At 40.7% G+C, this 25,635-nt stretch overlaps 1 protein-coding gene across 18 annotated transcripts in view; it reads right to left on the reverse strand.

The window, feature by feature from the left end:
- The window catches only part of USP44 (ubiquitin specific peptidase 44), a 34,744-nt gene continuing 9,109 nt past the window's right edge, over positions 1-25,635 (reverse strand). For 3 of the 18 annotated variants that reach the window (XM_063646594.1, XM_063646590.1, XM_063646593.1), the window contains exons 2-7: positions 17,157-17,439; positions 15,939-16,965; positions 11,680-11,875; positions 7,823-7,931; positions 4,123-4,328; positions 1-1,798 (exon numbers count right to left, since the gene is read on the reverse strand). In XM_063646594.1, the coding sequence (XP_063502664.1) occupies positions 1,599-1,798; positions 4,123-4,328; positions 7,823-7,931; positions 11,680-11,875; positions 15,939-16,965; positions 17,157-17,344 (1,926 nt within the window). In that variant the 5' untranslated portion in view covers positions 17,345-17,439 and the 3' untranslated portion in view covers positions 1-1,598. The other 15 variants (XM_054441943.2, XM_054441942.2, XM_063646586.1 and 12 more) reach the window with 12 other exon arrangements.

Below are 25,635 nucleotides of genomic sequence, written 5' to 3' on the forward strand. Positions count from 1 at the left end.
TCTTGACCATGTAAATTTTTAATGAGGTATTAAGTGTGTAACAGTTGAGGTAACAACTTGCATAGGTATTATGAAAAATTTTAAACATAGCCATTTAATATTCCAGATGTATTTTTGGCACAAATGATTTGTCTGTTCAGTGATAAAAGTCTCATTGCACTTCACTATCAGCTAACCCAGATGACTTGTTTTGTGAAATTTAAGAAAAATTTACTGGTAGAGATCTCTTTCAAGTTTGTACTTAACAGATGATCACTAGTGGTGAACAGCATTCTACAGGATATTATCTTTCACTAAGACTTCAACCTGCAAATAAACCCACTTATAAAAAAAGGATACACGATCTTCCTGTGGTTAACAGAGCTTTTAGATACATATCTGGTCTACAGAGATTAGTTGATTCTACCCTCTCCGAATAAGATATATAAAGTTAGCAGCAACAGGACTTTAAAGAAATCCAGTGAGATTATCAGAGAAGAACAAAAAGAGTGACTCGCACTGTATTTTTTTTTTGTAAGTTTAGATAGCTTTTAGTTTTTTTTAATGCTCAGGGCCAGTGTTTTAAGAGGCTCCTACCTAGTAGTCACATAATCCTAGCAAGAGTAAATCAAGCTTTAGTTATTTAGGAGAATGAGATGCTAGACATAATAGTCCAGTTGCCAATTTTGAACACTTATCTTTTCTGCCCTATAATTTTTTCTCTTCAAGACTCTATTCCTTTGAACTAAAAAAAAATACATAAAGTTTTAAGAGATCTAATGTCATCAGACATTATAAAATGAACTCATACCCAAGGTAAACTATTTGAATAACATCATACACTGGTTTGCTAAATTCAGACTTTTTATGACTGCTTAATTATTAGACTTCTGGACAAACCTGTTCGCTGCCAGACAAAAATCATAAATCCCAGCCATCATTTTTTCATGTCCATAGTTCCAGAGTTCACTTAAATATACGATTTGTAAAGCTGCCATTTTCATTTATAGTTTGACTATGCCAAATAAAGAGCAATTACTAAAACAATTTTGGGGTTACATTAACCAAAATAATGTCAATTACAAGGCCTGTTAACACACAAAGCCTCAGAAACACCAGTGAGTGTGACTGAAGAATATTTAGGTGATACCTTGACATGTCACTTCAATAACTCCAAGGGGCAAGGTAACTTCAATATACAAATGAAAGACTATTAGTGACCAAAGTAGAGTCTAATTTTCCATCTATTAAGAATTTATATAGAAAATACCTGAAAAAGATACATGTATATAAAATGATGCCACTTGAACTTTGTTGGTAGAAGATTGCACAAGTTCATCATCCGAGCCAATTAAGACATAAAAATATAAAAGAGGTAACATCAGTCTGAGGTAAACACCAAAAGTTTAAAACTCCAAATATTTGAAAAAAGTAGTTACCTTCAGTTGATATACACATTTATACTTTGTAAAAAAAAAAAAAAAAAATTGTGGTTAGATATAAAATGTATAAATGTAGTATACACTGATTCACAAGAAAAAATGAAGTTTAAAATGGTACATCAGTCTTTTAAAAAGTATATATATAAATCACAGGAAGAAAACCCCATTGTCTTTGGATCAGCTAAGGATTTCATTAGACGAGGTATCAGTGTCTTCATTGGGATGTTGGCTCCCCAACAGGAGCTCTGGAGGCAAAAGTTTAGAATGTCCATTCTCAGTAACTCGTTGGGTATAAAACAGGATATACGCTTGAGCCTTGCATACTTCATCCATAGTGCACATGCTCAGTTTGGAATCATTGCAGTGTACCCAGAACCCTAGAGTGAAGCACAGAAATACATTTATGAAGGGACTTTAGAAAATTCTAGTATGAAAGGTATTGAGTGAGAAGCTTTTTCTGAAGGGAAAATAATTTTCTAGCCAATTCATTTTTCTTTAATGAGAAATATAGATTGGGCAGTGTTACCCTGGAATTATCTACCTTTATTCTAAAAGTAGCTTAAGTTTTTCACAGCATGTGACTGATTAGAGTAGCTGACACTATTTATTCCTTGTGTAAATCTACCAGTTAATGCTTTTGCCACTAATCATACAGGATGATCATCCCTAATTCCAAAATCTGGCCAGGCATGGTGGCTCATGCCTGTAATCCTAGCACTTTGGAAGGCCAAGGCATGCAGATCACCTGAGCCCAGGAGTTAGAGACCAGCTGGCCAACATGGTGAAACCCCGTTTCCACTAAAAATACAAAAATTCGCTGGGCGTGGTGGTGGATGCTTGAAGTCCCAGCTACTCAGGAGGCTGAAGCAAGAGAATGGCTTGAACCTGGGAGGTGGAGGTTGCAGTGAGCAAGGATCGCGCAGCTTGCCCTCCAGCCTGGGTGATAGAGGGACTGTCTCAAAAAAAAAAAATCCAAACCAAAACTTTTTGTGCCAACATGATGTCATAAGTAACCCTGAACACATTTTTTTCCACTGTATTAATGTTTTTTACTGTGAAACTTATGTGCACATAAGTATAATGCACTTATGTACATTACATGCACATAAGTATGCTAATGACTGCTTATCATTAGCATATAAATCAGCCAGGAATTATGGTGATGCCAAACCACCAGACTGTCCATATGCGTGGCTGAGATAGTGACACCTTTGTTTGCTGATTGCTCAATGTACACAAACGTTGTTATATGCACTCTGTTAATGAAACTTTCATTATTTAAAGTGTTGTATAAAATTATCTTTAGGCTATGTGTACAAGGTGTATATGAAGCAAATGAATTTCATGTCTAAACCTGGGTGCCATCCCTACAATACCTCATAATGTCTATGCAAAAAAATCCAAAATTCAAAACACTTATGGTCCTGAGCATTTCAGACAAGGTATACTCAATCTGTATTAAAAAGCAAATTGGGTCGGGCATGGTGGCTCATGCCTGTAATCCCAGCACTTTGGGAGACCAAGGCTGACAGATCACTCAAGGCCAGGAGTTCAAGACCAGCCTGGCCAACATGGTAAAACCCCATCTCTACTAAAAATACAAAAATTAGCCAGGCGTGGTGGTGCACACCTGCAATCCCAGCTACTTGGGAGGCGGAGGTTGCAGTGAGCTGAGATCATGCTGCTGCATTCTAGCCCAGGGGAAAGAGTGAGACTCTGTCTTAAAAAAAAAAAAAAAAGCCAATAGTATACAACTAACTTGGTAGTTTTTGGTAGTTCAGTGTTGAGTTACCTTGGTGGATTATCGGGCTTCTTGTCCTCACCTCTCTTTTTCTGTTTGGGGTGTGTTGGGTGGGGGTGGGGAGTTGGAGGTTCATTCTTTGTTTAACAGTAAGTATCAAAAGGGGAAGTAAGGCTGGGTGTGGTGGCTCATGCCTGTAATCCCAGCACTTTGGGAGGCCAAGGCAGGCGCATCATGAGGTCAGGAGATCGAGACCATCCTGGCTAACATGGTGAAACCCCATCTCTACTGAAAATACAAAAAATTATCCGGGCGTGGTGGCACGTGCCTGTAGTCCCAGCTACTTGGGAGGCTGAGGCAGGAGAATTGCTTAAACCCGGCAGGCGGAGGTTGCAATGAGCCGAGATCATGCCACTGCACTCCAGCCTGGGCGACAGAGCGAGACTCCATCTCACAAAAAAAAAAAGGTGGGGTGGGGGAGTGAAAAATAAAATCTCAATCCAATCACTTTTGCTAGAACTAGACTATCCTAGAAGGCAGAAAATAAGTGAGTTTTGTATGTTAAACTTGAACGCAGTGTTTGTTCCAAATATCTGTGATCCCCCAGTTCATTAGGTACCCTATTCCTTTAATGAAATTAACTGAAGTAAACCAGTAAACATAAGATCTGCTTTTTGAAGTGTATCTTTAAGAAAAGTTAACACTCTGACTTTTAGTTAGCAACAAGACTATCCTCATTATTATATCCCTCCAGCCTTTAGTCAAAAGTACTGCAAAACCTACAGAAAATATTTCATGCATTAATTCTCATTTTTTAGTACCTGCAGAGGCATTCTCCCTAAGAAAATAAGTGGTCGAGTAGCTTTGTTTATGATTTAGTAGTCAATTTAGAAATCGGTTAAAGCCTGAACTCCAGCCTCCAAGTCCAACCCAAGATAAAACACTTTTTCTTATCTATACCTCCTTCAGAATTATAGCAGTAGGCAGTGTAGTGCCCTGAGCCAAATCCTTTCCCATGGTGCATCACCACCGCGGACAAGTCATAGATAAAGCATTCTGGTCTGAGGGATTTCAGGGTCTCCCTGCAGCAATAGGGCTCCATGTTTAAGATTTCCTCAAAGCCAACATGAACACCAATCTTCTCTCGGTTATTATGTCCTGACCACCTGTGAACAAACCAGTGTAAAATTATCAACACGATTAAGGGAAAATAACCATGTACTAGGTCTAGACACTTGTAACAGATGACCCCAGGCAGCATGGAATACAAAGTATCATATGTAATATAAAATTATTTCAATGCCGAAGCTGGCTATAAATGGAGAAATTTTGGCGTATTTTGCCTTCTTGTATTAGATGATAATGTAGGGAAAAAAAATTTAACTTTTGGGAAAGTATTGCCTTATGGGGGTATTTACCCCCTAACAGGTAAAAGTCAAGGCCATGAAAGGGTTGGGTTTTTTTTGTTTTTTGTTGTTTTTGAGATGGAGTCTTGCTCTGTTACCTAGGCTGGAGTGCAATGGCACGATCTTGGCTTACTGCAACCTCTGCCTCTCAGGTTCAAGCCATTTTCCTGCTGGGACTGCAGCTGTGTGCCATCATGCCTGGCTAATTTTTGTATTTTTAGTAATAGAGACAGGACTTTACCATGTTGGGCAGGCTGGTCTTGAACTCCTGACCACAAGTGATCCTCCTGCCTTGGCCTTCCAAAGCGCTGGGATTACAGGTATAAGCCACTGTGCCCAGCCCCACCAAAGGGTTTTTAATTCCTTATTGTGTTGCCAGGATATGAAGAGGGTTATCCCAGATGGGAGCTACAATCTGGATCTTTCTTGGCCAGGTATGGAGGAAAACAAAACAGGGCACCTCTATTTCCTCAGAACACTTCAGAGATTTTCAGACTAAAACAACAGGAACTGTGTCCCCTTGCTGTGTGTATAAGTCAGCACAACCGCCCATTGGTGACAGACTGAAAGAATGCCCTTATCCTGTCATTTTCTCAGTCTGCTGGTCATACTTCCCATTACTGGATCTCAGCATGGCAAGCAATGTGTTTATCAATATGCATAATGAGTTGGTGCTACGAGGGGAAAATAATGTAACATGGTAGTTCAAGAGATTATAATCCAGTTTGGGGTAGTATGGTAGAGAGACAAGGCAGACATAGATAAAAATATAGTAGTAAAGTACTAAAACATGAGCTTCAGACCAATAACAGCAGGTAGAGAAAGGAGAGACAAGAACATAGTTTTATGATGGAAAAAAAAAGTGAAAATGCTTAGTCCAGTGTAAAATGGCACAGAACTAAAGATGAACCATGCAAATTATGTTATCTGCTCGACCATAAGTCATATTGCAATCTCTCTGTGGGGTTGTGAAATATATATTTGGTTTTCCTTCCAGGTTCCTAAGACACATCTCCTAAAATTCTTGGAATCTCTGGAGTGATGAGTGTCTTGGCTGGGCGTGGTGGCTCACGCCTGCAATCCCAGCACTTTGGGAGGCCAAGGCGGGTGGATCACCTGAGGTCAGGAGTTCAAGACCAGCCTGGCCAACAATGGTGAAACCCTGTCTCTACTAAAAATACAAAAATTAGCTGGGCGTGATGGCGCATACCTGTAATACCAGTTACTGGGGAGGCTGAGGCAGGAGAATCGCTTGAACCCGGGAGGCAGAGGTTGCAGTGAGCCGAGATTGCGCCATTGCACTCCAGCCTGGGCGACAAAAGCGAAACTCTGGCTCAAAAAAAAAAAAAAAAAAAAACAAGTGTGTCTTTTGTATACTAATGAGACAACTAGTGGCTGGCAATCCCTAGATAGCTTCAGGATGTGGGCAAGTCACAGGAAAGACCCGGGAATGACTAGAGGATTGGGACTTTCAGCTTCCTTCCAAACACTGCCCCCAACCCCCAAAGGGAATGGGGCTGAAAGATGTAATCAGTCATGCCTATGTACTGAAGCCTCCATAAAAACCCAAAAGGATGGGCTTCCGGAGCTTCCAGATAGCTAACCATGCTGAAGCCCCCAGAAGGCAGGACCCCCAGGGAGGGTGTGGAACCTATACGCCCCTTCCCACAAGCCATGCCCTACACATGACTTCCATCTGGCTGTTCATATGGATCCTTGAAACTCTCCTTTGTAATAAACGGGTAAACACAAAGGTTTCCCTGAGTTCTGTGGGGGCCCTCTAGCAAATTAATCAAACCAGGGGAGCGGCTTGTGGGAATCCCATTAAGTTTACAGCCAACAGGTTGGTCAGAATTTCCACAAACCTGGAGTTATGACTGGTGTCTGAAGTGGGGGTCAGTCTTGTGGGACTGAGCTCTCCATCTGTGGGATCTGATGCTACCTCCAGGTAGACAGTGTCAGAACTAAATTAAATTAGAGGACACCCAGCTCGCATCCACTGCAGAACTGATGACTTGCTTGGTGGGGAGAAATCTCCTACACATTTTGGTAAACAGAGGTCACATTCGTATTCTCTGTTGTAAGAGTATGGTAGGAGAAACTGATTTCGGTTTTTCCAGTATCTCTCAGCCAGGTGCGGTGGCTCATGCCTGTAATCCTAGCACATTGGAAAGCTGAGGCGAGCAGATTGCCTGAGCTCAGGAGTTTCCAGATTAGCCTGGGCAACATGGCAAAACCCTGTCTCTACCAAAAAAAAAAAAAAAAAAAAAAAAAAAAGAGAGAGATACAATAAACTGATAAAGAACAATAAGGTAATACTATATCCCAAATTCATAATGGTTTGCTTCTGAAGAGGGGAAAGGAACAAGATTGACAGGCACACACAGGGGACATCAAAGGTGTTAGAAATATTCTGCCGGGCACGGTGGTTCACACCTGTCATCTCAACATTTTTCTTCTTTTTTTTCTTGAAACAGAGTCTTGCTCTGTCGCTCAGGCTACAGTGCAATGGTATGATGTTGGCTCACTGCAACCTCTGCCTCCAGGGTTCAAGTGATTCTCCTGCCTCAGCCTCCCAAGTAGCTGGAATTACAGGCATGCATCACCACGCTTGGCTAATTTTTGTATTTTTATTTTTGTTTATGTATGTATTGTATGTACATATGTATGTTTGAGATGGAGTCTGACTCTGTCGCCCAGGCTGGAGTGCAACGGCACGATATTGGCTCACTGCAACCTCTACCTCCCAGGTTCAAGCGATTCTCCTGACTCAGCCTCCTGAGCAGCTAGGATTACAGGCATGAGCCACCATGCCCGGCTACATTTTTGTATTTTTAGTAGAGATGGGGTTTCACCATGTTCGCCAGGCTGGTCTCGAACTCCTAACCTCAGGTGATCCACCTGCCTCGGCCTCCCCAAGTGCTGGGATTACAGGCCTGAGCCACCTTGCCCGGCCAGCACTTTGGGAGGCCCACGTGGGTGGATCGCTTGAGCCCAGGAGTTTGAGACCAGCCTGGGCAACATGGTAAAACCCTATCGCCAGCCTAGGTGACAGAGTGAGACTCGATCTCTAAATAAATAAATACATAAGCAAATGTAAGTCATTTATTAGCCAAGTATATGGCATTAAAAGTTAATTCATTTGTCAGAATGGTGATTAAAGTAAGGGGAAAAAATTATAACATGCATTCTTTAAGTTTTGAAGCATTATAAGCACAAGGAATGATCACTTTGCAACTGGTCCTACTACAGACCTGAATCGTTTGAGGTGCAGTCTGAGAACCTGAGGTAGGTGGCATATCATAAGTTGTTTCTGGGCTTCTGTGAGTACAACTGGTTTGGAGGAAAACCTTCTACGCTTTGCTGTAACATCAAAGAAAGAATAAAAATCAAATTTAATTTAAAGATGCAGGGAAAAGCGGAGTGAATCTTCTTTTTAATTAAGTCAGAAATGAAAAGTATGTACTGTGTTCCAGGCATTGTACTGTGCTAGAGATAGACATGGGCTTTGCCCTCGAGAAACTCATGATCCACAATTAAACAAAAAACTTATGAGCTAGTCAAGTTAGACAGATCTGTAATCAAGTACATGATTTAATAATAATCTTGCATATAATGTAATAGAACAAAGTATACTGCTATAATATATTTATTTATTTATTTATTTATTTACAGAGTCTCACCCTGTTGCCCAGGCTGGAGTGCAGTGGCGCGATCTCGACTCACCACAACCTCTGCCTCCTGGGTTCAAGCAATTCTCCTGCCTCAGCCTCCCAAGTAACTGGGACTATAGGTACACGCCACCACGCCTGGCTAATTTTTGTATTTTCAGTAGATACAGGGTTTCACTATGTTGTCCAGGCTGGTCTTGAACTCCTGACCTTGTGATCCACCTGCCTTGTCCTCCCAAAGTGGTGGGATTACAGGCATGAGCCACTGCACCCAGCCATAATAATATTTTTAAATGGAACTGGCTATACCAATTAATAGGAAAAGTTACAACATTCCCTAAACATTTTAATATACATTTCCCAAACTCTTAATTTAAAAGTTTGTGGTCAAAAGACTTAAAAAAGAAAAAAGAAAAAAAAAGTGTGTGGTCAGTTCATTTACTAAGGCTAGTCAGAAACCCAGAGGAAGGTCCTGATTGCCCAGAACATCCCTCCACTTTTCCTGGGGACCACCCCAGCCCTGGCCAATGGCCTAGGAAAGCAGGACTTTACCAGCTCTGAAGCCTCCCTCACTCAAGCGTTTTGCTTTTGCTCTTTTAGAACTAGATCTTAGACAGCTGGAACTGAGGATTCTTCTTTTTGTCCCTTCTGCTTCCCTAGAGGTCCACCTATGGACTGTCCTGCAGCTGGGCCATCGGCTACAGTTTGCTCCTGATGTCCAGGAGCTATCCTTCAACTTGTACACCAGCTCCAACTCCAGCCATGGCAGCAACTGCTTCTCACGTGGTAAGCAGGCTCAGTCCACCATGAAGCTGAGCTCTAAGCCACCTTTGCTGGCCTTTCTTCCAGGTGTCTAACCCTGCGATCCAGGTATCTGGCTGCTGCTGAATGTCCTGGACCTACCTCTGGATTGTCTCCTAGCATATCCGGTCCAAGGGTAGCCAGATAGGGGATGTCAACTCCTCGGCGTATAATTGTGAACATTTGCATTGCTGTGTTAAAGCAGCTCTTTTAGGCCTGTATTTGGTAGCTTTAGTAAACACATAGAAATTTCCTATAAAACCATATTCTGCATTCATAACATCACCCCCAAATTTGGTGATGAAAGCATCTGGGACTCACCACATTTATGTCCAAGAAAAAATAATACTTCATCATAACAACTTTGACAAAGATTTATTTTTTATAAAAACCTTATAAATTTAAGGCTACTTTATGTGTTCACATTAGACAGCACTCAGAAAAAAGTGTTAAAGTCATTCCAGGAAACCATCAATTGATATAACATTTCTTCAATGTGGGAATATCCTATTTTTTGTTGACGTTAAAAGTTTAGTATCTAAAGCCTTAGAATCTATTTGTGAGATAGGGAAATTAGGGAGAATACCTGAAAAAATATATATAGTATAGTATAAACTAGTATAAACTATACTATAGTTTACTATATAGTATACTATACTACACTATATGTTTATACTATATATATAGTATAAATACTAAGATGCTATGTAAGTATATCTTATTCTTTTTTAAAATTTCAATAGGTTTTTGGGATACAGGTGGTGTTTGGTTACATAAATAAGTTCTGTAGTAGTGATTTCTGAGATTTTGGTAAACCCATCACCCGAGCAGGGTACACTGTACCCAATGTGTAGTGTTTTATCCCTCACCCCTCCCACCCTCTCCCCTGAATCTGTAAAGTCCACTGGATCATTCTTTTTTTTTTTTTTGAGACAGAGTCTCGCAATGTCGCCCAGGCTGGAGTGCAATGGCGCGATCTCGGCTCACTGCAACCTCCCCCTCCCAGGTTCAGGTGATTCTCCTGCCTCGGCCTCTTGAGTAGCTGGGATTACAGGCGCACGCCACCACGCCCGGCTAATTTTTGTATTTTTAGTAGAAATGGGGTTTCACCATGTTGGCCAGGCTGGTCTCGAACTCCTGACCTCAGATGATCCGCCTGCCTCAACCTCCCAAAGTGCTGGGATTACAGGTGTGAGCCACCGTGCCCGGCCCACACTCGATCATTCTTATGCCTTTGCATCCTCATAGCTTAACTCCCACTATATATACACATCGACAGAGGAGATAAAGACATAGTAGATCTTTTTGTGTGTGTTTTTTGAGACAGAGGCTTGTTCTGTCATCCAGGCTGGAGTGCGGTGGCACGATCTTGGCTCACTGCAACCTCCACCTCCTGGGTTCAAGAGATTCTCCTGCCTCAGCCTCCCAAGTAGCTGGGATTACGGATGCGTTTCACCACACCTGGCTAATTTCTATATTTTTAGTAGAGACGGGGTTTTGCCATGTTGGCCAGGCTGGTCTTGAACTCCTGACCTCAAGCGATCCACCTGCCTCGGCCTCCCAAAGTGTTAGGATTACAGGCGTGAGCCACTGCACCTGGCCAACACAGCAGATTTGATGTGGTTTTATACACCGTTTCCTTGGAGGAAGATGCTTCTTTTTTTGTTTTGTTGTTGTTTTTTTTTTTTTTGAGACAGAGTTTCACTCTTGCTCAGGCTGGAGTGCAGTGGCACAATCTCAGCTCACTGCAACCTCTGCCTCCTGGGTTCAAGCAATTCTCCTGCCTCAGCCTCCCGAGTAGCTGGGATTACAAGTGTGTGCCACCATGTCCAGCTAACTTTTGTATTTTTAGTAGAGACGAGGTTTCACCACATTGGCCAGGCTGGTCTTGAACTCCTGACCTCGGGTGATCTGCCCACCTCGGCCTCCCAACGTGCTAGGATTACAGGCGTGAGCCACTGCGCCTGGCCAAAGACGCTTCTCTTTTAACTGAAGTGGCTGTTTCACCCCCAGTGTCAGGTTCCTGTGGTCTCCTCTATTAGAGCACTTATCATAGTGGATCCTGTCTATCTGCTTCCTCCATTAGGAATGTGAGAACCTTGACAGTATCTCACCTCTATCTATAGACACTGGGAATAACTAACACAGAAGCGACAGTGCATGGTTTTGAATAAATCTTTGTTTTGATGAAGCCAATCTCCACAGCAGCAGTCCTGCATATATTATTTCCTATTTTATGTATATAGACACACACACCTACATTTATCTACATATCATTTTGATATATAGCCAAAAAAAGCTCAGAAAGCAAGTGTTTCATTCACACTACATGGCATGCTTTCCTTTCATTATTCCTCTTTGCTACTTTATCTTGCTCCACATATCATATTTCAACTTGCTATGAATCTTCTCTCTCCAAAATTGTCTACAAGATCAGAAACAATTTAAATTCCATCAATATGGCCAAACAAATGCATAGTTCATAAATGCCAATTATAAAGTGAAAATGTCTGTTTCTTTTGACGAACTGAAAAAAAGTTCATTTTCATAACTGCTAAAGATTTCTTTCAGCTTCCTCTCATCTGCATTTCTCTTTATCATTCCTAGGAAAGCACCAAGAACACACCATCTTTACTCACAGTTACACTGGTCACATACGTAGATTTTTCCTTCTAAAGCTTCGGTTTCTGTAAATTTGGCCAACATTTCAGTAACCAGACATGGCTGGGAAGCAATATCTTTTCCACTGCATTGATATCTTTCTGGAAACTCCAATGACAAGTCCCAGAAAGGTTCTATGGTATTTGATTTGTTGTCACATGCAAGACATGTAACCTGCAAATGAGAATATGAGTTCCTAAGATTATAATCTTTCCATCAAAACATTAACTCTTTTCACTAGAGGTCACTGCCACTAAATAAACTTTTCTTATGAAAATGCACCATTAGGATTCTGAATAATCTGCCTTATATTCTTGTCAGGAAATCTTTCATTATGATTTTTCCTTCCAAAAGATTGTTATCAGAGCCATCTTGAATTGGTTGCTTTAACTACCGGGCATTCAAAAAGCTCTAAGGGCATTAAATTTAGGTAAAAATCCAAACTGTGGACACACTGAATGGAAACACTATGCATATGTATACATAGATACATACATATGATGTACATGCACATGCATTAAGAGTTTAATGTATTTATGTCATTAGGCTTGAGGTTCCTCACTGTTTCCCTTTCATCTTTTTTTTTTGAGATGGAGTCTCGCTCTGTCTCCAGTGCTAGGGTGCAATGGCGCAATCTCGGTTCACTGCAACCTCTGGCTCTTAGGTTCAAGCGATTCTCCTGCCTCAGCCTCCTGAGTAGCTGGACTACAGGCGCCAGCTACCACACCCAGCTAATTTTTCTATTTTTAGTAAAGACGGACTTTCGCCATGTTGGCCAGGATGGTCTTGAACTCCTGACTTTAGGTGCTCCGCCCGCCTCGGCCTGCCAAAGTGCTGGGATTACAGGCGTGAGCCACCATGCCCGGCCTCGCCTTCATCTTTTGCTGATTTTTCTTCCTAACCCCAAATCCTATAACCTCTTAACCCAATCCAATCTTAACCATATTACAAGTAAAATACTATCTTTTCATTATGCAGATTTTGAGGACCTGACAACTGATAATTTCAAAAGACAAGATATATGACATAAATAATGATGTCATACTCCTACTTAAAGCAAACATCCCATTAAAATCCCCATCCAAACACAGAAAACACGAAAAACATGGAGCTGTTTTAACAACTTACATAGGCAATGTAGCAACCGGGAAGGAAATGAATAGTAACTTCAGTGAAACATTCAGCAGGATTTAATGCCAACAAACACTGCACATAATTGAAGGCAGACTCCATGAACTAACAATTCACATATGATATGAAATATTATAAAGAACCTCTTTCATACAAGCTATAGTCCTGGCACAGGCAAGAAAATAAAGAAGCCAGTTCTAATACAGATTTTAGATTTCACAAATTGACACAAAGAACTCTCCTGGCGTTTATGGTCTAAGGACTCAGTAGTGCCAGGGCCAGACATTTTGAGAATTTTCTTGAATTAAACAAAAAAAACAAAAACAAAAGCAAAAACACACAAAAAGCCATCCCAGTCTGGGTGTAGTGCCTCATGCCTGTAATCCCAGCACTTTGAGAGGCCAAAGCGGGAGGACTGCTTGAGCCCAGGAGTTTGAGACCAGCCTAGGCAACACAGGGAGACCTTGTTTCTATAAAAAAAATAAAAAATAGAAAGGAAAAGCCATTACAGCAACCAACTGTCTTAAATCTCCTGAGAACCAGTTCCCTAAGAGTGTATTAAAGAAAGAGAAGCAAAAAGCTGGTACAATCATTTTTATTAATTTCAAAATTCATTTATAAAGGAAAAAACAAGCACATAGCCACTTTCATACGACTGGAAATATATATATATATATATATATATATATATATATATATACATAGATAGATAGATATAAAAGAAAAACACTTTCTGGAAAGAACTTTGTCACCAAGTATCAGAAGTCTTATTCTGACAAAGTCAACTTCTAGGACTCTGTCATAAGGAAAAATTAATTGATGACATTATAATAATGAAAAAATTAAAAACAGTCAACAATAGGGGAATGGTTAAGTTACAGTATAAACATATGATGTGGCCGGGCGCAGTGGCTCATGCCTGTAATCCAGCACTTTGGGAGGCCGAGGCTGGAGGATCACAAGGTCAGGAGATCGAGACCATCCTGGCTAACATTGTGAAACCCCGTCTCTACTAAAAATACAAAAAATTAGCTGGGTGTGGTGGTGGGTGCTTGTAGTCCCAGCTACTTGGGAGGCTGAGGCAGGAGAATGGCATGAACCCAGGAGGTGGAGCTTGCAGTGAGCCGAGATCACACCACTGCACTCCAGCCTGGGCAACAGAGCAAGACTCCGTCTCAAAAAACAACAACAACCAAAAAAAAATGTATGATGTTAAATAGCAGAAATATACCAAAAAAAAATACAAAAAAATTATGAACATTGAAATATTTTGAAAAGAATGATGAAATATTTTTAATTACTGGAAAATCATTACAATATTAAATGGGAAAAGCAGATAAATGCAAAATGACCAATTATGGGAAAAATATGTTTATATGTGCAGGAGAATAAAAGACTAGAGAATATACCAAGATATAAATAATTTTACCTATGGATTGTGGGGTTATAGGATTAGAGAATGATTTTTCTTTTCTTCTATATAGATTTCCTATATTATATAGGTTTCCTGCAACTATATGTTGCACTCTGTAACAGTGTATTTTAAAACTTTTGCATAAAAAGGAAATGACAGAGAAAGATGGAGAAGTAAAATTGCAGTACAGTTCTTATTTGCTAATTGACACAAAGTCTTTGCATTTCTGAAACACTGAAAAATAAACTTCATAGATATTCCTTAAGAAGAATTACATCTGAAATACTTAAACAACATTCTAGGAAAGTATGCTATAAAAACAAAAGATGGCCTTATTACAATGAAAGTTGAACTGAAGAACAGAGGCAGGTGTGCAGGGGGAAGGAAATGACCTAAAAGCCTAATAGCCTCAGTTATAAAAAAAATTTTGTTTAAATCTGTGTGTTATGGGAAAGTAGAGAACCTTATGTCTATTAACAGTTCACCAATAAGTCCACTCAGTATAGAGAACCTTTACTTCGAAGGTTCTGGTTTTATAGTCTACCTTATCATGACAAAGGAAACTTTTGAGTAGTAATTAAAACAAAGGAAAATGATTTAAGATTATTCTAGATGAAATCACATTTGTTTACCTTAAAATTTCCCTACCTACTTGTTAAAGCTCTCAGACCATGACCCTTTGATTTTATAGTCTAAGGACTCAGTAGTGCCAGGGCCAGACATTTTGAGAATTTTCTTGAATTAAACAAAAAAAACAAAAACAAAAGCAAAAACACACAAAAAGCCATCCCAGTCTGGGTGTAGTGCCTCATGCCTGTAATCCCAGCACTTTGAGAGTCCAAAGCGGGAGGACTGCTTGAGCCCAGGAGTTTGAGACCAGCCTAGGCAACACAGGGAGACCTTGTTTCTATAAAAAAAATAAAAAATAGAAAGGAAAAGCCATTACAGCCATTACAGCCCTGGAGGCCAGGGCTACTCCTTGGTCCCTGAAATTGCTCAAGTGTGCACCATTTTCTTTCTTTTTTTGGTGGGTTTTTTTTTTTGAGACGGAGTCTCGCTCTGTCACCCAGGCTGGAGTGCAATGGCGTGATCTCAGCTCATTGCAACCTCCACCTCCTGGGTTCAAGCGATTCTTCTGACTCAGCCTCCCAAGTAGCTGAGATTACAGGCGTCTGCCACCACACTCAGCTGACTTTTGTATTTTTAGTAGAGACGGGGTTACACCATGTTGGTCAGGCTGGTCTTGAACTCCTGACTTCAGGTGATCTACCCGCCTTGGCTTCCCAAAGTGCTGGGATTATAGGCGTGAGCCCCCACGCCCGGCCATGTGCACCATTTTCATCCCGAGAATAGCAGCATCTTTAAATCCGTTCCCTCTGGGATTAAACCCTCCTCTTCTCAATCCCTCAGATAATGAATGTAATATTGGTAACCTAGAGAGCTCCGTCTCCTGATTTCTCCCTCCCTCCAAAAGCTTTTGTTACCATGGATGCAAAACTACTTCCAATGATTCATGAAAGAAGGAATTGTAAATGAGTGAGCTGATTTCTCTATACATATTTATAAAAACAATCTATTTTGACCTGAAAATGGTACTAGCTCAACACACTAGATATACATAGAATATGCCTTTTTATAGGCTACACTTTATGAACTCCCCATGATGAAAATAAGATTTTAAAAAATCCATACCTGACTAAGAAGTTGTCCATGAAAAATGTTATTTACAACATTCAGAACTTGTTTGATGAGTTTCCTTTGAGAAGTGGGGATAAGAGCTGGTAAACTGGTACCAGTTGTCTCTAATTCACGTTGTATTTTATCTAAAAGTTCACAAAGAAATTCCTGAGCGTCTTGTTGGGCGTAACCACGAAAGGCAGGAATGAGTCTCCACACTGAGTGTAGCATAGCAAATGGTGAGACCAACGCCCACTTTCCAGACCACATGACTTGGAACAAAGTATGCAATTCATGACAAAGAGAAATGTACTGTGAGGTTGGCTCCTTTGGCTGAATAAGTTCCATCTTTCTACTTTTTGATGCTCCACCACTTAGTCCTGATGACAGACTTGATTGTCTGGAGCGAACAAAACCTGTATCTTTTTCCTGACATTCATTCATGTGATATACTACTGTATCTGTGACTAGTGGATGCTTACAAGAAGATCTTGTCTTCTCGCTAGCAGTCATAGCCAGCCATTGGTTCAGATCAAGCTTTAAAAAACATTGTCGAAAAATAAGTAAATGACTCAACACCTGAAGAACAGAATTCATATAGCAAGTATTTCCCAAATTTCTCAATCCTGTTACACCAGGAGTTACTATTGGCCTTCGTTTAACTGAGGAGTCACTGACTTTTTGAGATCTTTCATTTTCTGAGGTAGAGAGTACTTTATCTTTTGCTGGTGATGCTGGCGTTTGTGCTGGCACCTGAACAGAAACTATTTCTATTATGGTCGACTGAGCGAGCCCTTGTAAACGTAAGCTCTTTCTTGGAGGCATACTTTCCAATTCTGCTTTAACTCGATACTCCAATTCTTGCCGTCTTTTCTTTACTTCTCTTTTTACTACTATTTTTTCCTGAAATGGTTCTTCTTGCTTTTTTCTTCCAATGGGTGATTGTTCAAACCATGTTCGAAAGATTTTACCCATTAGTATCCTTCTCCTGTGCCAAAGAGCAGTATACATTTGATCTTCATTTTGAAGCAGAGATTGGGCACTGTCATATAAGAAATAAGAATCATCACTTGTACCCACGGACCGTAAAAACCTCCCACTACGAGTTGTGCAGTGATAATTTTGACTTTTGATGGCACTTAATGTACTTCGTAGTAACTTCAGGTCTCCAGTTGCATTATCATTCAGAACATAATCATCACAAAGGTAGCAAAAAACATACATCTCATTCACCTCCAATGCAACAGGATGACTGCTTTCTTGAAAGTGCTTGAGTGCATGCTCTTCAATGTATCTTCCACAGGCAACATGGGAGCAGCTAAGGCAAGCCCAAATGGACTCGGTCGTATTGCAGTCCACACAGTGCCATTTCTGAGGGTTGAGGCTGGAATGGTCTTGAGCAAGCCGCAGCTGCCCAACATGTTTGCACTTATCCATTGCTAGCATTTATTTAGTCTAGCTGAGAAATGCATAATCCAAACAAGTCTCTGTTCACAACACTTGAAGCATCTGAAAACTAAACAGAACAATGTCAAGTGTTAATAACAAGACGCTAATATTTTTCATATTTTTTCCCAAGAATAATAAAGATTTGTGTCCTCTGCTCCCAATTTCTAGGCTGCTTATCATAATACCATTGGCAGTTCTCACATTTCCCTCTGTAAACTTCCCTAACCTCACATCCACCTTGCTCTGAAAGCACAGACACTTCACTTTCTCTGAGTCGCCTTTAGCTTTTGTTTTTAACTTTCTGCCACCATCTAGTGGTGAAATATGAGTAGTAATCACTTTCCACTGAAATAGCTTAAGATCTATCCTTTTTATCCAGTAGTCTGAGGGCAGTTTCCAAAACTGCATTCCCTTTTTTTTTTTTTTTTGAGACAGAGTCTTGCTCTGTGGCCCAGGCTGGAGTGCAGTGGTGTGATCTCAGCTCACGGCAACCTCTGCCTCCTGGGCTCACGTGATTGTCGTGCCTCAGCCTCCCGAGTAGCTGGGATTATAGGAGTGCACCACCACATGCAGCTAATTTGTTTTTCGTATTTTTACTAGAGACAGGGTTTCGTCATGTTGCCCAGGCTGGTCTTGAACTCCTGAGCTCGGGTCATCTACCCGCCTTGGCCTCCCAAAGTGCTGGGATTACAGGCGTGAACCACTGTGCCTGGCCCCTTTTCTTAAAGACAGGGGTTGGCAAGACCCAAATATATCTCACAAATATTTATAAACATTCTGAGCCTTATGTGGAGTTAATAAAGCATAATCAAAGATGAAAAGGTAAGTTTTAAGGCAGAAAAACGTAGGTTTGAATTGTACCTTTGCCACACACTGTTAAATGTATGATTTTGAGCAAATGTTTTAACTTCTCTAAACCGTCTGTAAAAGAGGGAAAATCATACCAACTTCAATTGAATTGTTGAAGAACTGAGAGAGAATATTTATCTGACACATGGTAAATGCTCAATAAATAAGGTAGTTTTAATTGTAGCTATAGTGAACAAATCTTATTACCCTATTTAAATAAATCATATTACCATTAACTTATTTTTTTCCATTTCGTCAATCAATAATTGCCTTTAATTCACGGCTCTATAACATACTCTGAGGCCGAGCAGACTTCACAGCTGGCTTCAGGGAAAGACAAAGACAGAAGAAGAGAATGTGCTTTTGTATTTGAATATTCTCAGAAACATACAAGGAAATAAAGAGAAAAAAAGGAAGACTATGAAGTGGGTGGCAATAAGCTTTTATTACATTCTAGCAGGCCTAAACCTATCTGAAATTATAAGCTTATTTTTTAAAAAAAGCTTATGTGATTTTTGACACAGAACTTGTTCCTTTATCAGTTAAAGTCAGGAACACTTCTGCTGTAAGTTATTTACATGTAATGAACAGAAATCTTACTTAAAAAGTCGTGATCACAAAACACTTTTTTCATTGATTTAATACAAATCAAAGACAAATTTCAGGGTTTGGGTGGAGACTTCGTTACGGAACACTAAAAACACCCTATGTATCATGACCAAGGCATTAAATTTTTAGGGCAGTTGAAACTGTGAATTTCAATGGTACCTGCAAGTGCCACCTCCAGGCCTTAGGAAAACTGCAAAAGCAGTTGATTTTTGGTTCCTTCCTACCTCTTTTTGTAAAATCTCATATTCACTCCTTAATTTTTAGGTATCAGGTACTGACCAGTCCCAACTCTCACATGTTCACGTTTCTTTCTTTTCTTTTTTTCCCCCCCTTTTTTTTTTTTTTGAGATAGGGTCTTATTCTGTCACCTAGGCTGGACTGCAGTGGTGCAGTCTCAGCTGACTGCAACCTCCACCTCCCAGGTTCAAGCGATTCTCCCACCTCAGCGTCCCCAGTAGCTGAGACCACAGGCACGTGCCATTATGCCTGGCTAATTTTTGTATTTTTGGTACAGACATAGTTTCACCATGTTGCCCAGGCTGGTCTCGAACTCCTGGCCTCAAGTGATCCACCCGCCTAACCCTCCCAAAGTGCTAGGATTACAGGCGTGAGCCACCGTGCCCAGCCCCCATTTCACAGGTTTTAAGTGCACATTTTAAATTTACTTCTCTCTCTAAAAATTTCCAGAGGTTTAAAATCTGGTCAAATATGGTACTTTATTAGAACACCTAGGATTTGACAATAGTTGCTAATGGCAAAATTGAGACATCAGTGATTAATATATTCCACTATCCCACATCTTTCTGTACTGAGGTAAGAAACCTTAGAGTCATCCTTGACTCTTTCTCTCTAAATCAATCCTTCAGGAAAAATGATTGATTCTACCTTCAAAATATACTGAGAATCTGACTTACTTAGTGCCTCTACTGCCACCAGCCTGATCCAAGCTACAATCAAGTCTTACCTGGATTACTGCAGTAAGGCTCCCAGATGGTCTCTCCACTTCTGTCCTTACTGCCACCAACAGTCTACTCTCAACACACAGTAGCATGGTCTGCATCTAGACCTAAACAACCACTTTAGGGGATCCTTGCTGTGGCCCTCCTCTATTAATGTGTAGTCACCAAGGCCAAGGGCATGTGGCCACCTGAAGTCTGCGCACACCAGCAACTCCTCTTCTAAGGCCACTCGCTGGTACCTGGGACTCAGAGAATTACTTGCCCTAATCATCCCCAAGCTTGCTTCTAGGGCCTATGAGCAACATAGAGTCACTGAAGAAATCTGTAGAGGAGGATGATATGATCAGATCTGTGGGTTACAGAGGGATCTGAATTACAAAGAGCTCTGGAGAAGGGACGAGTGATTAAGAGAGACTAGCAGTCCAGAAATTATAAGGAAATTAAAGCTGCAGGAGTATAGCAGTTTTGAAGAAAGGGGCAGAGGTAGAATTAGTGCTTAACAAACATTGGTTGAGAAAACTTACTCAATTTGGAGGTTAAGGGAAGAATCCAAGACTCCGTATTACCTTTTATTCAAAATGATAAAATGAATACAGAGAAAATTTAGTTAAACATGTTTCTAGCAAATCATAGAAAATAATTTTTACATTATTTTATTTTTTGAGACAGAGTCTCACTCTGTCGCCCAGGCTGGAGCGCAGTGGTGCTATCTTAGCTCACTGCAACCTCCACCTCCTGGGTTCAAGCGATTCTCCTGCCTCAGCCTCCCGAGTAGCTGGGATTACAGGCATACGTCACCATGTCCACCTAATTTTTGTATTTTTAGTAGAGACAGGGTTTCACCATGTTGGCCAGGCTAGTCTTGAGCTCCTGACCGTGTGATCTGCCTGCCTTGGCCTCCCAAAGTGCTGGGATTACAGGCGTGAGCCACCATGCCAGGCTGAAAATAATTATTAGTTCAACATCCTTGCAGAGATGAAGAAGGAAATGCCAGCAAAAAAGATCATTTCATTCCAAAATTTTAAAGACGCAGAATGAGTTAACACTTTCAGAAAAGGCTCAGTAGAAAAAAGCCTGGTGAGAATACATTTATTCTGAGGTTATCTCTGGGTAATGGGACTGCAAATTACTATACTTTCTTTATTAATCTATACTTTCAAAATTGTAAAAATAACATGTTTTAAATAAAAACAGCTCAGATAGTGTTAAGTATGTGCTAAATTGTACACTAGCCTCTTTACTCCTTTCTCTACTCTGCAAATTCCCTTGAATACAAAAAAAGTACCTGTTTCATTGAAGCTATTGCTAAAAAATCTATTTAGATAATAACAAAGTATTTGACCTTCAAAGGGAAGTGGCATCTATAATTAAACACATCATTCTATTTGATACAAAATTGTGAAAAGGGTGAAATCTTGATTAGATTTCATCTATCTGAGAGACATCACGGTAGAAGAGAGGGATTACACTAAAACGGTGAGCGAACACACCCTGGAATCTAAATCCCTGAGTTTAACACTTGACAGGATTTACCATGTGACCATAAATTATGTGCTACATACCTCAGTTTTCTTATCTGTAAAGTAACAGTGGTAATAATACCAATAGAGTTGTTGAGGGAATTAACTTAGAACAACTCCTGGCACTTAATAATATGGCCCTGAGTACATCTTAGCTGCCAATAGTAATAAAATAATAATAAATTATTATTATAAATGCTAGTTTCCTTCTAGTTGATCACTTTTAGCCAGGGATTCCTTCTTCTCAGCCAAATGTGTACTAAGCCCAGCTAAGGTACTAACAGATAATCAAGATGTTAGCTAAGAACTAAGGTCTGACCTCTCCCAGGGGAATTTGCATTTTAAAAGGGGGTCTCTCAAAGATAAAATCTTTTTAAAAATAGACATGAAACCAGAATAGTGGAATGACAGATCACGAGATTAATATTTTAGGGCAGGGGGCCCACTTACCCTGTCTACTTATGAAAGAAATCAGTAAGGGGTAGACAACAGAGGCAAGGGCATGGCGGAAAGCAGGAGCTGCAGAGCCAGGCTGCTGTCTCCAGAGATCTCCTGTAACTCACACAGTAACTAGGGTATCCCCAAAGGGGCCTCATCACACAAAGATCTAAGATCTTGGAGGAAAGAAAGGAGGATGGGAGTATTTTCTTGACACTTCCTATATTCCTCTACTGGGTTCAGAGCACCTCTTTTCATTTGCTAATCCACCGCTGTGAAGCTATCCATTAGCTCTGGCATCAGCAGATTGGATGTATGATTTTTGGCAGTATATTCATTTTAAAGAGGTATTACCTGATAAAACATTTTTATATCCCTCATGCAGATTCTGACAAAATATTACCTGTACCAATATAATAGCACCTTACAAACAGGATGCTTGGAATGAAATCTATAAGGATTAAAACTATGCTATAATTCTCATGCATTTAAAAAATGTTTCACACTCCAAATTCAAATTAGTAGCTATCAAATGGCTTTTTTCTTCTTTTTCTTTTTTCACCAGTGTGACTTGTCAATGAAATGGCTCTTTTTTTTTGAGACGGAGTCTTGCTCTGTCGACCAGGCTGGAGTGCAGTGGTGCGACCTAGGCTCACTGCAAGCTCTGCCTCCTGGGTTCACACCATTCTCCTGCCTCAGCCTCCCGAGTAGGTGGGACTACAGGCGCCCGCCACCATGGCCAGCTAATTTTTTTGTATTTTTAGTAGAGACAGGGTTTCACCATGTTAGCCAGGATAGTCTCCTGACCTCGTGATCTGCCTGCCTCGGCCTCCCAAAGTGCTGGGATTACAGGCATGAGCCACCGCGCCCGGCCCAATGAAATGGCTTTTTAAACACCAAGTATACTATTTTCATTTTTAAAGACAGATGTGTTTATAAATATTCTGAAAGCTTTTTTATCATTCTTCAGTGCAAAAAGACAATAAAAAATTTAATTTGTTCAAAGAAAGCCATTCTAGCTCTTCATACTTTTCACACCTATGACTGAGCATGCATTTTAAAAATTCCCTTCAGCAAATCTCTAAAGTTAAATAACTATATTTGACTTATTGAAAGCTAATTTTATGTAGAATCAGTATATCATTGAAGCATTTATTAAACAAAAAGCTAAAATGATTAGGAGAGAAATAGATGATCTTATAAGGGATTTTTAATCAACAGTATACATCAAACTCCAAAATCAAATATCATAGGTAATATATTTAACTTGTTACAGTTCGACAGCATAAAACTGCTTATACTCACCACAGTGAGGACTCTCTGAAATTAATTTCTATTTACTCAAATTACAGCCCTTTGTAACCTACAACCTAGAGTTTAGCATGCAGTGTAATACCTTCCTGTTGTATTTTTGTAGCTCTTCAAACCTCTTCTGATAATGAACTCATCCTACAGAGGTTCCAGCAGAGGTCTGATCATCAGTTCTAGACAGCTAACTACCCAGACTTTATCCTTAGCCCTAACCTTTCTGAACCAGTCTCAGGCACAACCCAAAGTCAGCTTACCTATGCAACTTACCTTCCCAAATTAGCTTTTTATCGAGTATTTTTCTCTAACACATACTATATTATCATTCTAGGACCTAGGCTAGAAATCTTAAGGATTTTCTTTACTCCTCCCTTCCATCTTTTTTTTTTTTTTTTTTTTTTTGAGTGAAGTTTCAGTCTTTTTGCCCAGGCTGGAGTGCAATGGTGTGATCTTGGCTCACTGCAACCTCTGCCTCCCGGGTTCAAGTGATTCTCCTGCCTCAGCCTCCCGAGTAGCTGGGATTACAGGCACATGCCACCACGCAAGGCAAATTTTGTATTTTTAGTACAGATGGGGTTTCACCATGTTGGCCAGGCTGGTCTCAAACTCCTGGCCTCAGGCGATCTGCCCACCCTCAGCCTCCCAAAGTGCTGGGATTACAGGCGTGAGCCACCACACCCTGCTCTCCCTCCCATCTTTTTTACTCCTATATACTTAGGGTTATTGTTCCCTAAGTCTCTATTACTTTTCATTTCCACAGCTATCACTCTCATGGATTTTATTATATTGTTCCTGGAGTACAATATTTTGGTAGCCTCCAAACCGGTCTCCCATCATCTGGACTCTCTCCTGCATACTATCCCACCAAATTAACCTTCAAGTTTGCTCTGAGCCTTTAACTCTTTTTTTGATGAAAAAATTATAATTTTAATTTCCTCATTATGAAAGCAAAACATATTCATTACAGAAAAATTGGGAAAGAGAGGAAAAAAAATTCCCCCTGATCTCCCCATGGAAGTAGCAATTTAAAACATTTGTTTTGGCCAGGCGCAGTGGCTCACACCTGTAATCCCAGCACTTTGGGAGGCCAAGGCAGGCGGATCATGAGGTCAGGAGTTCAACACCAGCCTGCCCAGCATGGTGAAACCCTGTCTCTACTAAAAATACAACAAATTAGCTGGGCATGGTGGCGCGGGCCTGTAGTCCCAGCTACTTGGGAGGCTGAGGCAGGAGAATTGCTTGAACCTGGCAGGTGGAGGTTGCAGTGAGCCAAGATTGCGCTACTGCACTACAGCCTGGGCGAAAGAGCAAGACTCCATCTCAAAAACAAACAAACAAACAAACAAAAACACCATTTGTTTTATCTTTTTAAAATTCTAGTAAAATACACGTAACAAAATGTATCTTCACCACTTTTAACTGTACAGTGTAGTAGTATTACACACATTTACTTTGTTGCACAACCATCCATTCCATAACTCTTTTCATTTTGCAAAACTTAAACTCTGTGCCTAATGGGCACAATAATAACCCATTCCCTGCTCCCCTCAGCTTGTGTGAGCCTTTAACTCTTCTACTTAAAATCCTCCAGTAGTTGCCTGTAGTTCAATAATGCAGAGGCTTTTGAACTTTGAGACTCAAAAATTTTACCTCACACCCCAGTAAATAGGTGTACACACATAACACACACACTCTGGAACAAATGCTTTACAAACAATCCTTAAAAGAATAATGTAGCTGGGCGCAGTGGCTCACGCCTGTAATCCCAGCACTTTTGGAGGCCGAGGCGGGTGGATCACGAGGTCAGGAGATTGAGACCATCCTGGCTAACACGGTGAAACTCCCTCTCTACTAAAAATACAAAAAAAAAAAAAAAAAAAATTAGCTGGGTGTGATGGTGGGCGCCGGTAGTCCCAGCTACTCAGGAGGCTGAGGCAGGAGAATGGCATGAACCCAGGAGGTGGAGCTTGCAGTGAGCCGAGATCATGCCTGGGCAACAGAGTGAGACTCCGTCACAAAAAAAAAAAAAAAAAAAAAAGAATAACATATTCTGGGCCAGGAGCAGTGGCTCACGCCTATAATCTCAGCACTTTGGGAGGCCAAGGCGGGTAGATCATTTGAGGTCAGGAGTTCAAGACCAGCCTGGTCAACATGGTGAAACCCTGTCTCTACTAAAAATACAAAAAATTAGCCGGGCATGGCGGCAGGTGCCTGTAATCCCAGCTGCTCGGGAGGCTGAGGCAGAATTGCTTGAACCTGGGAGGTGGAGGTTGCAGTGAGCCAAGATGGCACCACTACACTCCAGCCTGGGCGACAGAGTGAAACTCTGTTTAAAAAAAAAAAAAAAAAGAATAATTAATTCCGGCTGGGCACAGTGGCTCATGCTCAGAATACAAAGTCCTAGCAATTTGGGAGGCCAAAGTGGGCAGATTGCTTGAGCTCAGGAGTTCAAGAGCAGCCTGGGCAACATAGTGAAACAAAATATGCAAAAATTACCTGGCACAGTTGCGTGTGCCTATAAGCCCAGCTACTTGGGAGGCTGAGGTGGGAGGATCACCTAAGCATGGGGAGGTCGAGGCT

Source organism: Pongo pygmaeus, chromosome 10 (assembly GCF_028885625.2).
Source record: "Pongo pygmaeus isolate AG05252 chromosome 10, NHGRI_mPonPyg2-v2.0_pri, whole genome shotgun sequence".
NCBI classification, from domain to species: domain Eukaryota; kingdom Metazoa; phylum Chordata; class Mammalia; order Primates; family Hominidae; genus Pongo; species Pongo pygmaeus.